The sequence below is a fragment of the Staurois parvus genome, unplaced genomic scaffold (genome assembly GCF_062004578.1).
Source record: "Staurois parvus isolate SC_StPar_1 unplaced genomic scaffold, SC_StPar_1.0 ptg000122l, whole genome shotgun sequence".
NCBI lineage: Eukaryota > Metazoa > Chordata > Amphibia > Anura > Ranidae > Staurois > Staurois parvus.
The window spans coordinates 1,305,630-1,319,080 of NW_028317918.1; the positions used below are offsets into that span (position 1 = coordinate 1,305,630).

Here is a 13,451-nt window from a genome sequence, read left to right on the forward strand (position 1 = left end):
ATCTAGGTGCGTCTTATGGAGCGAGAAATACGGTGTATATATATATATATATATATATATATATATGAGAATACTATTTATTAGTGGTGCACCGAAATGAAAATTCTGATGCCGAAACCGAAAATTCAAAATGCACTTAACCAAAAATCAAAACTGAAATGCGCAGTTTTTAGAAATATATACTTTTTAATAAAAAAAATACTCTTTGATTAAAAAAACAAAAACATATATTGTAAAATATGAAAGAGGATGTTACGGTGAGTCATGTCATGCCTTAAAATTGCGCACGCTTGAGGAATGGCGTAAAACTGCAGTACTTAAAAATCTCCATGGGTGATGCTTTAAAAATGTCTACAGGTTAGCAGTGTAACATTACAGAGGAGGCCTAGTGCCAGAATTATTGCTCTTGCTCCAACGTTTGTGGCGATACCTCAAAATTCGATTTTTAATGGTACATAATAAATTTGTTTTTACGATATTCAGTTTCTTTTCTATATGTCCACACAAAGTCCATGACTACATATCCTGTTCATAGTTGTACATGATTTGCTGGGATGTGGACATATAGCACATAGTCAGGGTTTCTCTCCCGCTGTAGATACATTCTGCAGTAGTGGGCATTCTCACACGGAACATGATGGGTATGAAAACCTTACTCCCTGAAATGTGTGTTACAAGATTTTATTTGAGCTTTAAAAAGAAAAATTGTAAGTGTATTGTGCTATTGGAGCAGTTATAAATTAATTTATGTTTTATTTCCCTGTAGAACTGAACTTGCTTCGAAATGTTGATGCAAATAATGCAGAGAGCAGCACAGCAGTAAAAAATGCCAGTCTGTTGAGTGGATTTCGGGGAGCATCTAGTTACAACCATGAAACAGAAACAATCTTTGCTTTGCCCAGAATGCAGTTGGATTTTAAATCTATACATGTGCAAGAGCCACAAGAACCAACACTACAAGGTATATGTAAATCCGAGGTCATAGGGGCTAATGTTTGTAATCACGCTATAGGAAGAAAAAAAAGCCATAGCAGACAGTTTCAAATTTTGAATGTAGAAATGACAGTCAGAAACTCACTGTAAGGGAAAGAACACATTTAGTGTAGCACACATATTATACATTAGCCCCAATGTTCCTAGTGAGTGCTAAACTGTTCTACCTGTGTTAGGATCGCTATCAGATATTATTATACAGGATTTATATAGCGACAACAGTTTACGGAGCACTGTACAACATAAGGGCAGACAGTACAATTACAATACAATTTAATACAGTAGGAATTGGAGGGCCCTGATTGTTTGAGCTTACCATCTAAGAGGGTGATATGTCAGTTTCCTATACCATGTGGTCCTAAAATGTGGTCCTGAGCTAATCTCTCTATACTATTGAAAATCTACTCAAAGAAGTCATTCAATCGTTGCCTGCATCCCAAATTTTATACAAGAGTCGAAAATACCCCCAAAAGTAACGTGGGACTTCTAAGACAACTTCAATAATTGACTGAGGTAAAATCCAAAAACACTTTATTACAACATAAAAATCAAAAGAAAATTTGTAAAAACAAATCATAACGGCTAAATCCTCAAGAACTAAAAACAAGGGCTTGATGTTGTAGAACATCCTCTTTATCCCAATAGTAGATGTGAAGAGACAGTTCTTCTTCAGTGGGATACCCGACATGTTTCAAACAAAATATCTTTCATCAGGGGTAGACTATTATTGGTAGGTATTTGGTACACACACCAAATAAAAATTAAAAAACATCAGATTTGATTTCAATATGGTATGGTATTCCAATGATGGGGCACGATTCCTCGCTCTGACACCAATGATGGGGCACTATTCCTCCCACTGACACCAATGATGGGGCACGATTCCTCACTCTGACACCAATGATGGGGCACTATTCCTCCCACTAACACCAATGATGGGGCACTATTCCTCCCACTGACACCAATGATGAGGCACTATTCCTCCCATTGACACCAATGATGGTGCCCCATCATTAGTGTCAGTGTGTGAGGAATAGTATTCCTTCATTAGTGTCAGTGGGAGGAATAGTGCCCCATCATTGGTGTCAGTGGGAGGAATAGTGCCCCATCATTGGTGTCAGTGGGAGGAATAGTGCCCCATCATTGGTGTCAGTGGGAGGAATAGTGCCCCATCATTGGTGTTAGAGCGAGGAATCGTGCCCCATCATTGGTGTCAGAGCGAAGAATCGTGCCCCATCATTGGTGTCAGTGGGAGGAATAGCATCCCGTCATTGGTGTCCGTGGGAGGAATAGCACCCCATCATTGGTGTCAGTGGGAGGAATAGTGCCCCATCATTGGTGTTAGAGCGAGGAATCGTGCCCCATCATTGGTGTCAGAGCGAAGAATCGTACCCCATCATTGGTGTCAGTGGGAGGAATAGTGCCCCATCATTGGTGTCCGTGGGAGGAATAGCACCCCATCATTGGTGTCAGTGGGAGGAATCGTGCCCCATCATTGGTGTCAGAGCAACGAATCGTGCCCCATCATTGGTGTCAGTGGGAGGAATAGTGCCCCATCATTGGTGTCAGTGGGAGGAAGTGTCCCATCATTGGTATCAGTGGGAGGAAGTGTCCCATCATTGGTATCAGTGGGAGGAAGTGTCCCATCATTGGTATCAGTGGGGGGAATATTGCCCCATCATTGGTGTCAGTGGGAGGAATAGCACCCCATTATTGGTGTCAGTGGGAAGAATCGTGCCCCATCATTGGTGTCAGTGGGAGGAATAGCGCCCCATCATTGGTGCCAGTGGGAGGAATAGCGCCCCATCATTGGTGTCAGTGGGAGGAATAGCACCCCATTATTGGTGTCAGTGGGAGCAATAGCGCCCCATCATTGGTGTCAGTGGGAGGAATAGCGCCCCATCATTGGTGCCAGTGGGAGGAATAGCGCCCCATCATTGGTGTCAGTGGGAGGAATAGCGCCCCATCATTGGTGTCAGTGGGAGGAATAGTATCCCGTCAGTGGGGAGAGGAATAGTGCCCCATCGTTGGTGTCAGTGGGGGGAGGAATAGTGCCCCATTGTTGGTGTCAGTGGGAGGAATAGTGCCCCATCATTGGTGTCAGTGGGAGGAATAGTGCCCCATCATTGGTGTCAGTGACACCAATGATGGGACACTATTCCTCCAACTGACACCAAGGACACTTGCTGATCCCTGTTCCAGTATGGTGCTGCTGCAGCCAGCATATGTGGTTGCAGCAGCACCTCTGCACTGCACACTTACTGGCTGCTCCCTCACTCTATTTTCGCGGGTCCGCTTTGCTCCGCCTCCTCGCCCGTGATTGGCCGCCTGTGTGCCTTTCCTGAGCTACAGTTCTGGCGGCCAATCACCGGTGAGGAGACGGAGCCGAGCGGCAGGAGTGAGGGAGTGGCCGGAGTGACTGAAGGAGTAGCGCTTCCTGGATGGATCGTCGTGGGAGCCAGGTAAGAGACAGCAGCCCTCTGCCCACCCCTGTACTCAGTGTCCCTTCCGTCGGAAGGGGGGGCCGCCCCCCTAAAAAGTGCCGCCCTGACGTATACCGGCGTATAAGACGACCCCTTGACTTTGAGAAGATTTTCAAGGGTCAAAAAGTCGTCTTATACGCCGGAAAATCCGGTAAATGTTAGCATCTTTTAGTTTAGCAGGAGCATGAATATGTTCATAATAGCAAATTTCATTCTGAAAGCATACAGTTACTTATATACCCGTCATTTTGTGTTCTACAGATGTTGACAGCAAGCCAAAGGTGGAGTGCAGTGTGGTTACAGAGTTTACAGATCATATATGTGTCACAATGGATGCTGAATTAATTATATTTTTGCATGATTTGGTGTCTGCCTATTTGAAAGAGAAAGAAAAAGGTATGTATTATTTTGTGTAATGTACGTAGGCCTGTAGTAATTGTTTTTTTTTCCGTAATTATAAAAATGATGTAAGAAAAATTATAAATTTGTGCATATATACCAATTAGCCATAACTTTATGAGGACCCACTTAATATTGAGTAGGCCCCCCTTTTGCCTGCAAAACAGCCCTGACCTGTCGAGGCATGAACTAGTGGTAAAAAGCATTCCTTTCCCACAAATGAAAAAATGAAACCTCAAACTGGTATATCTTTGTCTGCTTCTGAAACTAAAAAGAGTTCCTTTTTGTTTTTCCCAGGCTTCTCACCCAAAAGCCAAGTCTAAGGGAGGGGCCTAGTACCACCACAGACCCTGCACATGGAATCTATGTCTGTTATAGTCTTCCTCCATTAGGGGGGTTCTAGCATCGGTGGAAATTAAGGATGCATACTTGCATGTTTCCATTTTTTTCAACACTACCTTTGCTTTGCTGTGTGCACTCAACACTATCAGCTTGTGGTCCTACCATTTGGCCTTCCATCCTTGCCACAAGTGTGCACCAAGGTTATAGCTACTACACTCTTGGGGTATTTTTATTGTAGAATACTTAGACAATTTTCTACTATTGGAATAATCAGCTCAGCATAACTTTCTGACAGCATGGACCAAACCAATTCACCTGACACTTAAGATTTCTCTCAGGTTTCTCTGACCTGTTGGCTCAAGAATCCAGCTCTGGAATTGGAAGATGATCACAACGGATACCAGTCTGAAGTGCTGGGGAGGAGTTCTGGATAACTTGTCAGTGTAGGAAACTTGGACAATATAGGAATTACATCTCCCTATCAACCTTTTGGAATGAAAGCAATCTGAGTCTCCCTGCAATGCTGGACATCTGACTGAAGTATCATCTGATAAAGATCCAGCTAGAAAAGCCAACCGTCAAGGAGGAACCAGAAATCTGGCTGTCACAGAAGGGGAAGAACGACTCTAGTCTGGACAGAAATCCATGTTTCAGCCTTGTCCACTATTCACATTCCTGGCATGGACAGTTAGTAGGCAAACCACCTCAGTTGACAGCATCTACACTCAACAGAGCTCCAGAGGTGTTCTAGGATCTGTATCTCAGGTGGGGGATGCAGGATATGGATCCCAAATTCAACAACAAACTAGGTATATATCCAGATGCATAAGTCTTCAGATCTTAGCAGAAGAAGTGGATGCTTTGATTACTCAACAGGATAAGTACAGCTTGAGCTATACTTTCCTCCTCTGAAACTCCTTCCTCATCTGCTCTGCAGAACCTAGATGAAGGGGATTCCACTCAGGATTGGCCCAATCAGATGTGGTGCTCCAGCCTAGTCAAGCTTCATACAGTCACCTCGTAGGCTGTCCCAGATCGACCATATCTCTTATTTTATAGTCCAGTCTAGCTGCTTCCTGGTCACTGGCTTCAATGGCATGGATGTTAAAACCCAGCTTTTGAACGATGAATCTCTGTAATCCACACTTTTAAATGCCAGGAAATGTACCACCTGTAAAATCTACCATCATATATGGAAGGCTTACTTCATTTGGTGCGAGAAAAGCACCTTTCACCCCAGGAAATACTATATGGGATGAATCCTGAAATCTTTCAGTCGTCTGAATCCACGGATCCTCCTCCTTCCTTCTCCTCTTGTACTTTTGACACTTTTTTTGTCATGGAGCAGGTACATTTTTGGCAGCTACCCTCTCTCACTTCTACTGAGATTGCTTATGTAATCCAAATGGAAGTTCTCCCCCCTGCCCATAACCTCCTGGGACAGGTCACAGGTCCCAGTAGGCTGTTGGTCCATTCACAAAGCGCAGTGCGACTCGCGCAGTGGGGAGCCAGCTGTAAAAAACACAAGGAGTCACAGACGCCTTCCCACAGTAAACGTGACAGCATCGGGGACCTGAAGACAAAGAACCAGCCCAGGTGAGGACAACACTGGATCCCTGGACTGGCAGGTGTCTTTTTATTGAAGGTCAGCAGCTACAGTATTTGTACCTGCTAAATTTTGTATTTTTTCTCCAAGGTGAAGATCCTCTGTAGTACAATGAAGTGCAATCCAATTCTATAAATCAAAATTCCATTGTCAAGACTTTTGTACAGGGTCGCTCAAGTGGCTCCTCTTCTTTTGTGACACTGCTGCATAGCAATTTTGTTCTGTTGACTCTTCAAAAACTGCCCTTTTGATATGATCATGCCACTGTCACTCACAACGATCTGTTCTTTGTTGCTATCCTCACTGTGTCTTGAGCTGGCAGTCTTGGAACTCTTTTTGTTTGTTCACAAGGATAAGATAGTATTGAGACCTAGGGACTCTTTTCTTCCTGAGGTAGTTTTTGCCTTTCACCTCAACCAGGACATTGTTCTTCCACCTCCCTGTCTAGCTCCAGTACATCAGAAAGAAAATTCTCTTCACTGCCTGAATCTAGTTCATGCTGTGCAGGGTTACCTAACAGCCACTGCTTCCATGAGAAAGACAGACTGACTCTTGTCCCCCCCAAGGAGGAGCCAGCTTCTCATTTCACCATATCTTGTTGGCCCAGACAGACCAGGGCAGGCTGGTTTTGGTGCTACCCTTTCTGTTCTAATCTGAAAACAAAGGCAGAGCAAGCTGTATATGTGACTTTTACAGCAGGTGCACGAGGTGTCAGTACTACAGAAGGTAGGTGACCCTGCAGATCATTGTTACCACTAACAGCCATGAGATCACTGGTATAATTAACAGGAACAGGGTTTTTAGCCAAAAATCAATTTATTAAAAAATAAAAAAAAAAGAAAGGGCAGAGAATGATATATACATTTATTACAAAGATCGTAATGGCTTTTTTAGGTTTAATGACACTTTATGGAACAATAAAGAAAACAGAAATTTTGTACTTACTGTACAATCTTTTTCTTGGAGTTCATTAAGGAACACCTGTCTGTTTTTTTTGTAATCCACTCCTAAATTGCCAGTGTCTTAACGCCTCCTGAAGGTAGCAGTCTTGAGTCACTTAATAAACTCCAAGAAATGGATTTTACAGTAAGTACAAAAATCCTCTTATCAAAATCCTTTTATCTTAATTGTACAGTACAGGACACAGGACTTCTGATCACTGACTTTGTGTTTAATTGTTAGGGAGGCCCCTTATGTGCACTCATCTATCCCCACCCACTTCATGAGACTTAGGTTTTTTGGCACTGTCCTTTACTTTTCATTCTTTTTTTAAACCATTCTTTTTATTTTTTTTCTGACACTTCTACCAAGATCTGACTTCTTATAGCCTTGAGTTGTCAATGTTTGCCTAGTAAAAGGTTTCCTGTAGTGTTTTAGTGTGCTGAGGTAATTTCATACTAAATGGTTAAAGTGGAACTGAATTCAAAAAGTGAAGATTTTCTTTGTTGTAGGGAGCAACTAGAAGTGTTACTAAGCGATACCATGAAAGATTTATCTTTTGTCCTAATTAGCATTTCCTGGTTTGCAAGTGTGCAAAGATGGGCAGAGGTTCACCAATCTGAAAAACTGCATCTAAAAATTGTTTAACAATTTCAGAATAATAGTCCTCAGTGTGAAATTGCGAAGACTTGAAATATATCATAATCCACAGTACATACTATCATCAAAAGATTTCAAGAATCTGGAGAAATCTTTGTGCACAACGGACAAGAGCAAAATGCAATATTGGATGCCTGTGATCTTTGGGCCCTCAAACGGCACAATATTGTGATGGACATACTACATGGCCTCAGGAATACTTCAAAAAATCACTGTCTGTGAACACAGTTCACCGTGTTGTCCAAAAATACAAGTCACCATCATCTGCTCTTGGCCAAATTTCATTTAAGATGGTCTGAGGAAAATTGTTCTATGGTCTGACAAAAACAAATCAAAATTTTGCATTCTTTTTGGACACCATTGGTGCCGTATCCTCCGGACTAAAGAGAAGGGAGACCTTCAGGCTTGTTATCATTGCTCAGTTCAAAAGCCTGCATCTCTGATGGTATGAGGGTGTATGGAATGGACAGCTTGCACATCTGAAAAAGCATCATCAACACTGAAAGATATATACAGGTTTTGGCGCAGCATATGCTCAGGCAAGAATGGGACAACATTCCTCTCCCAAAATTCCAGCATATAGTCTCCTAAATTCCCAGATGTTTACAGCGTTTTTAAAAGAAAAAGGGATGCTACACCATGGGAAACATGACCCTCTCCCTACTTTTGTGGAATTGAGGTTGCACTTTGCCAGCTTTTTGTTGCACTGTCCCAACTTTTTTGAGATATGTTGCTGCCATCAATTTCAAAATTACCTTTTTTTTTCTTAAAATGGTACATTTTCTCAATTTAAGCTTTTGTTATGTTTTCTATTGCTTTCTGTTTTTATGTAGACTTTACACTGCACCCTAACTTTTTTGGAATTGGGGTTGTATAATAATGTAAAAGGTTATACTTTGTTTTTAAATGCAAAGTTACCAAGTCTTACTTTGTCTTATTTTACTATCCTACATCAATTGGGACTCAGTGAATCCTATTTTATGTTTTTATTGTGGATTAGGATAATATGATTAATAATCTGTTATATATCATCCCCCTAACCTACACAAATGTATGCCTTATCCTTGCAGTTATTTTGCCACCACGAGTTTTCACAACTCGTTCAGGTCAGAAGAGTCCTGTGATCCAGATTGATGATGGTTCTTCTGAAAAAGAAAAGGAAGAAAACACTAATTACACTTATGTAGACTGGAGAGAATTCATGTGCAATACTTGGCATCTGGAGCCCACACTAAGGTTATTTTTATTTCCAAATATATACTGTATTGTTTTTAATTTAGCTGCATGTAATAAACTGTAATGCACAGACACAAATCATGGAATTTAAAGGTGAACTACACTAAAACCCCAACCTAGTTAGGTTGGGGTGAATATATTGTTGCATTTGGTCACATTTTTTCTGTGATTTCCTCTGCTCAGTATCTAAATTCTCATACAATTTTTATGGATCCACTGTATGTAGTAAGCGAAGGAATCTAAAGGACTGGGAAATGCGTAGAGTAATTTAATAACCGGCAACGTGCTGACTTTGCCACTATTTCCAAAAATCATTTAAGTTACCGTAGCAATTAACTGATGGCAAATGTTTTATATAATGTTCAAATTTTTTTTACTGTTTCATGTTTATTTTATATATAGATTTTAATTACTTCCTTTAGTGGTCACCAGTATATCAGGAAATGCATTTATTATGTATAAATTACAATATTTTATAAATTAGTATACAGTATGTTGTAGTTATTATATATCCTATATTCTTATGTAGCCCAGCATAGTAAATGCTAAAATTACTTTAGTTAGTGTTAGTTGCAACTAGAGAAGAGTATATATTTAAAATGTGTAGTGCTATCAAATATACATTATATAGTATGTGTTTTTATATATGACGTATGTTATATTTATTATATATTTTATATTCTTATGTATCCCAGCATAATAAATGCTAAGATTACTTTAGTTTTAGTTGCAACTAGAGGAGAGTATATATTTAAATTGTGTAATTCCATCAAAATATATCAACTTAACCAATTAACTTAACCACTTGCCCTCCAGAGGATTTACCCCCCTTCCTGACCAGGCCATTTTTTGCGTTACAACACTGCATTTAACTGAGAATTGCACGTGAAAGGATTCCAACCTTTAGACACTTTCCTTTATATCAGTATTTTCCTTTTTCTGTGCTGCGCAGCTGTCTGGGTGTGGCACGGGCTCGATCGATCGGGCAATCAAAGTAAACCAACACTCAGGTGGGATACAAGAAGATTGCAAAGTTTATTACGTACACTACAGCTTATATTGACAAAAACCACAAACCCAAATTATCCAATAGTAAGACAAACCCAAATTATCCAATAGCAAAGCATACCTTTCTTTTTCACCCAGATACTAGACAAAGTTTAACTTTCCCTAAACAGTTAAACCCTGCAACAGTGCCCTGCAGTGCCGTCCATCACTGTCCCCCATCAGTGCCGCCCAGCAGTTGCACCCATCAGTGCTGTCAGTCAGCGCCGCCTGCCATTGTTGTCCATCAGTGCCCTTCATTGCTGCATATCAGTGCAGCATCATCAATGCCCACCAGTGCTGCCTCATCAGTGCAGCATCATCAATGCCCACCAGTGCTGCCTCATCAGTGCAGGCTATCAGTGCTGCCTATCAATGCAGCCTCAACAACACACATCAGTGAAGGAGAAAGATTACCTGTTTGCAAAATTTTATAATAGAAACAAAAAAAACTTTTTTTTTTAATTATTTGCTCTTTTTTTTATTTATAGTGCAGAAAATAAAACACCCAGTGGTGATTAAATACCACCAAAAGAAAGTTTTTTGTGAGAAAAAATTATAAAAATGTAGTATGGGTACAGTGCTGCCATGACTGCACAATTGTCATTCAAAGTGCGAAAGCTGAAAATTGGCCTGTGGACAAAGGGGGTAAAAGTGCCCAGTAGGCAAGTGGTTAAGTTGCTGATGCTGGAATCCTCTTCCATTATGGTCACTGGTTTTGGATCTTGGCAGCTATCAAAAAATCTTTTCCTATGCACTTTCTTTTACAAGTGGTGACGCCAATTGGGCTCACCTGGGGAAGGTATTTTCACCACAGAGGTGTTTTGCGCACCAGTATCGCATGGAGGAGGCATTCCACAAGAAATGGGGTTCTCTAGTGGTTGACTTGACTATTACCTAAACAAGACCCTTACAGTCCCAATGAATAAGGCTCTGGTCTTTAAAGACACCACAGAAGAATGTTAGAACTCCTCTTTAAGACGTTCTTCTCTCTGGTAGGAACAGCCCATAGTGGCTATGGTGGAAGTTTGCCAGGCGCTCAAAGTTTGGGCAAAGCATATGGTCCATTCTAGAGAATCAGACCCAGTGGATCCTGCCATTTGACAGCTCCTAGAAGACTTTCCAAGAGCCTTGAGTTTCTTGGTGAATGCCTTGGAAGACTCCACTAACAATTTTTTTTAATTTTTTATGGGCAGGCATTGTGTCTATCCATAATTAGAAGGATTCTATGGCTCAAGTGTTGGTCGGCAGATCTTCTCTGCAAAAACAAACTCAATAGCTACACTGGGGATAAATGCTTATTTGGACCATCCTTAGATGCCTTAAACCAAAAAGTGACTGTGGGTAAATTTGTGCACTTACCTCTTAAAAAGAAGTTGAAGATGACAACTCAGAAAGTAGGGAAACCTGCTAAAGGAGTTCCTTTCTCAATCAACCAGCCTCAGGGCCCATACAAAAGTCCAAGCCCTGTTCCGTAAGAGGAACTGGACTCGCAAATCTTTTGGTTCTAGAAGCAAATTCTCCTCATTGCTTTGAAAAAGGCTTGGATTCTTTTCTAGATACACAGAATATAACTGGATACTAACATTTATAGGTAAAATTGATCCAGGGAATATCCGATTGCCTCCTGGGGGATCAGGAAGGAATTTTTTCCCCTGCAGGAGCAAATCGAATCATGCTTTGCTGGGTTTTTTGCCTTCCTCTGGATCAACTGTGGGTATAGGATTATACCTTTTTTTATTTTGGGTTGAACTAGATGGACTTTTGTCTTTTTTTCAGCCAGACTTACTATGTAATCATGTATATGGTTAGGGCTGATCTCTGAGATGCAGATTCCAGTATTTGTTAAGCGGTCACAGAAAATGAGATGGACTTGTATGGGGGGTAGAATCCTCCAGTGAAAACAGAAAGTTGCATTCTTTCTTAATAACCCAATACTTAAAGAAATATTCTTCTCTGCTGATATTGATGATAGCTTTATATGTGTGAAACATATACGCATTTTTTGGTTACTCTTTAGAAGTAGAGGGTTCAGAGGCACATTTTTTAAAACCATGGACTGTCCATTTAGAGACAGTTAGCAGCTGGGTTGGACTCTTACAAATCTGACAGTGGAGTTACAATGCTCCTGGTGCCTGCATACACTTTTATTTTTTTACCATCCAGTTACCTTGAAAACCTGGGGTTCTACATTACAAAATCTTTAACCATGACTCTTGTGACTGTTCTGGAGCTATCCCTTGGCATATCAACCTGTTGATCAGTAAGGATTCCTATCTTACTTTATGGGCAGTAGGAAAACAGAGAACAGGAAAGACCATTGTTGTTTCTGTAATACAGCACCCTGGTCTGTGTTGCAACGGGATGCATTAGAAATAACAGTGTCCAGGCTTTGAGAAGCACCTCTATTATGAATATTTAGCCAGATTACCATGATTAAAATGCCATAAGCAACTTTAACACTAGTGATTAGAAAAAGAAGGGGCTTGCACTTGAGGGTTCAATTCAGTTTTTTTTTATTTTCTGCATATTTCTAGACACGTAGTAATGTGCTTTCTCATTCCCCTTTTCTTTTTAGGCTAATATCTTGGACAGGAAGGAAAATTGACCCTGTTGGAGTGGATTACATACTTCAGAAATTAGGTTTTCACCACGCCAGAACTACAATTCCAAAATGGCTTCAGCGTGGAGTAATGGATCCATTAGACAAGGTTCTTTCAGTCCTGATTAAAAAGCTAGGGTCTGCTTTACAAGATGAAAAGGAAAAGAAAGGAAAAGAGAAGGAGGAGCACTGAACATGCAGAGAAATGCGAACAAATTGTCAGAGATCAAAATAAGTTACACTTTTTTATACTGTACAGAAGGGTGTTTTAACAGATGCATTTGGATGTGACAAGCTTTTTTTTTTTTTTTTATTTAACTGCTGTTAACTCTCATCCCTGGGAGCAGTTTTAGCTACATTTCTTCCTGTGATCACTCCCATGGCCTTTTGCTGTGAAATGACATGCCACCGCAATATTTGCATTTCTGTGCATTATTCTGTTTTCCACAAGACATCATTTGAGCCTGAAGCAGACCCATTAATGTAGTTCTCCTCTGGCACTGTGTTCATCTCAATACAAATAAGACTCAGGGATGAGAGGGGTTATTAAATTCCGTTGTGAATGTAACTGTTTACTGTGGTGCATGCTGAAATTCTGCATAGGATTACGCACTGCATGCGTCTGTATATTTTGGACTGCAAATAGGGGTTCAACACTGTAAATGTAAGGGGTTTGTGTCATTACTTTTAAGTGCAATATTATTATTATTTTCTGTAATAACTGCAGAATGTTAACTGTGAATTCTCTTGATTTTTTCCCCCATTGGCCATAATAATAAATTGATGACAATGTGAAAATAGTTAACAATTTTGTTTGTGTGGCTTGCTTATTTGTATGCAATTATTTAATACAGTCTACTAACGGTAACTTATCTGCCGTGATTGTTTGGATAATGTTAACTGGACTTTTATGTATTTCCATCTCTAATGTTATTAAAAGGACAAAAGAGGAAAGCTCCATAGTACAAATGATAACTTGGTACAAAAAACAGTATACATAATTTCTCATGAAGGGTGCTGTTTAGTGACTTACAGCCTTTACCTCCTCAACTCTGTCAGGCTCATGGTTAGTCAAACAGCTTATTAAAAGACATGCCACCATAAATGCTTATTTATTTAATTGTGTAACTATTGCTGCACGTTCCCT

The 13,451-nt window shown here is 40.5% G+C and overlaps 1 protein-coding gene across 11 annotated transcripts in view; it reads left to right on the forward strand.

Annotated features, from left to right (window-relative positions):
- Positions 1-13,112, forward strand: part of BLTP1 (bridge-like lipid transfer protein family member 1) — a 478,785-nt gene extending 465,673 nt beyond the window's left edge. For all 11 annotated transcript variants that reach the window (XM_089672161.1, XM_089672163.1, XM_089672166.1 and 8 more), the window contains 4 exons: positions 767-961; positions 3,738-3,872; positions 8,493-8,658; positions 12,281-13,112. In XM_089672161.1, the coding sequence (XP_089528287.1) occupies positions 767-961; positions 3,738-3,872; positions 8,493-8,658; positions 12,281-12,497 (713 nt within the window). In that variant the 3' untranslated portion in view covers positions 12,498-13,112. The remainder of the gene's footprint in view (positions 1-766; positions 962-3,737; positions 3,873-8,492; positions 8,659-12,280) is intronic.
- Positions 13,113-13,451: the final 339 nt, after the last annotated feature.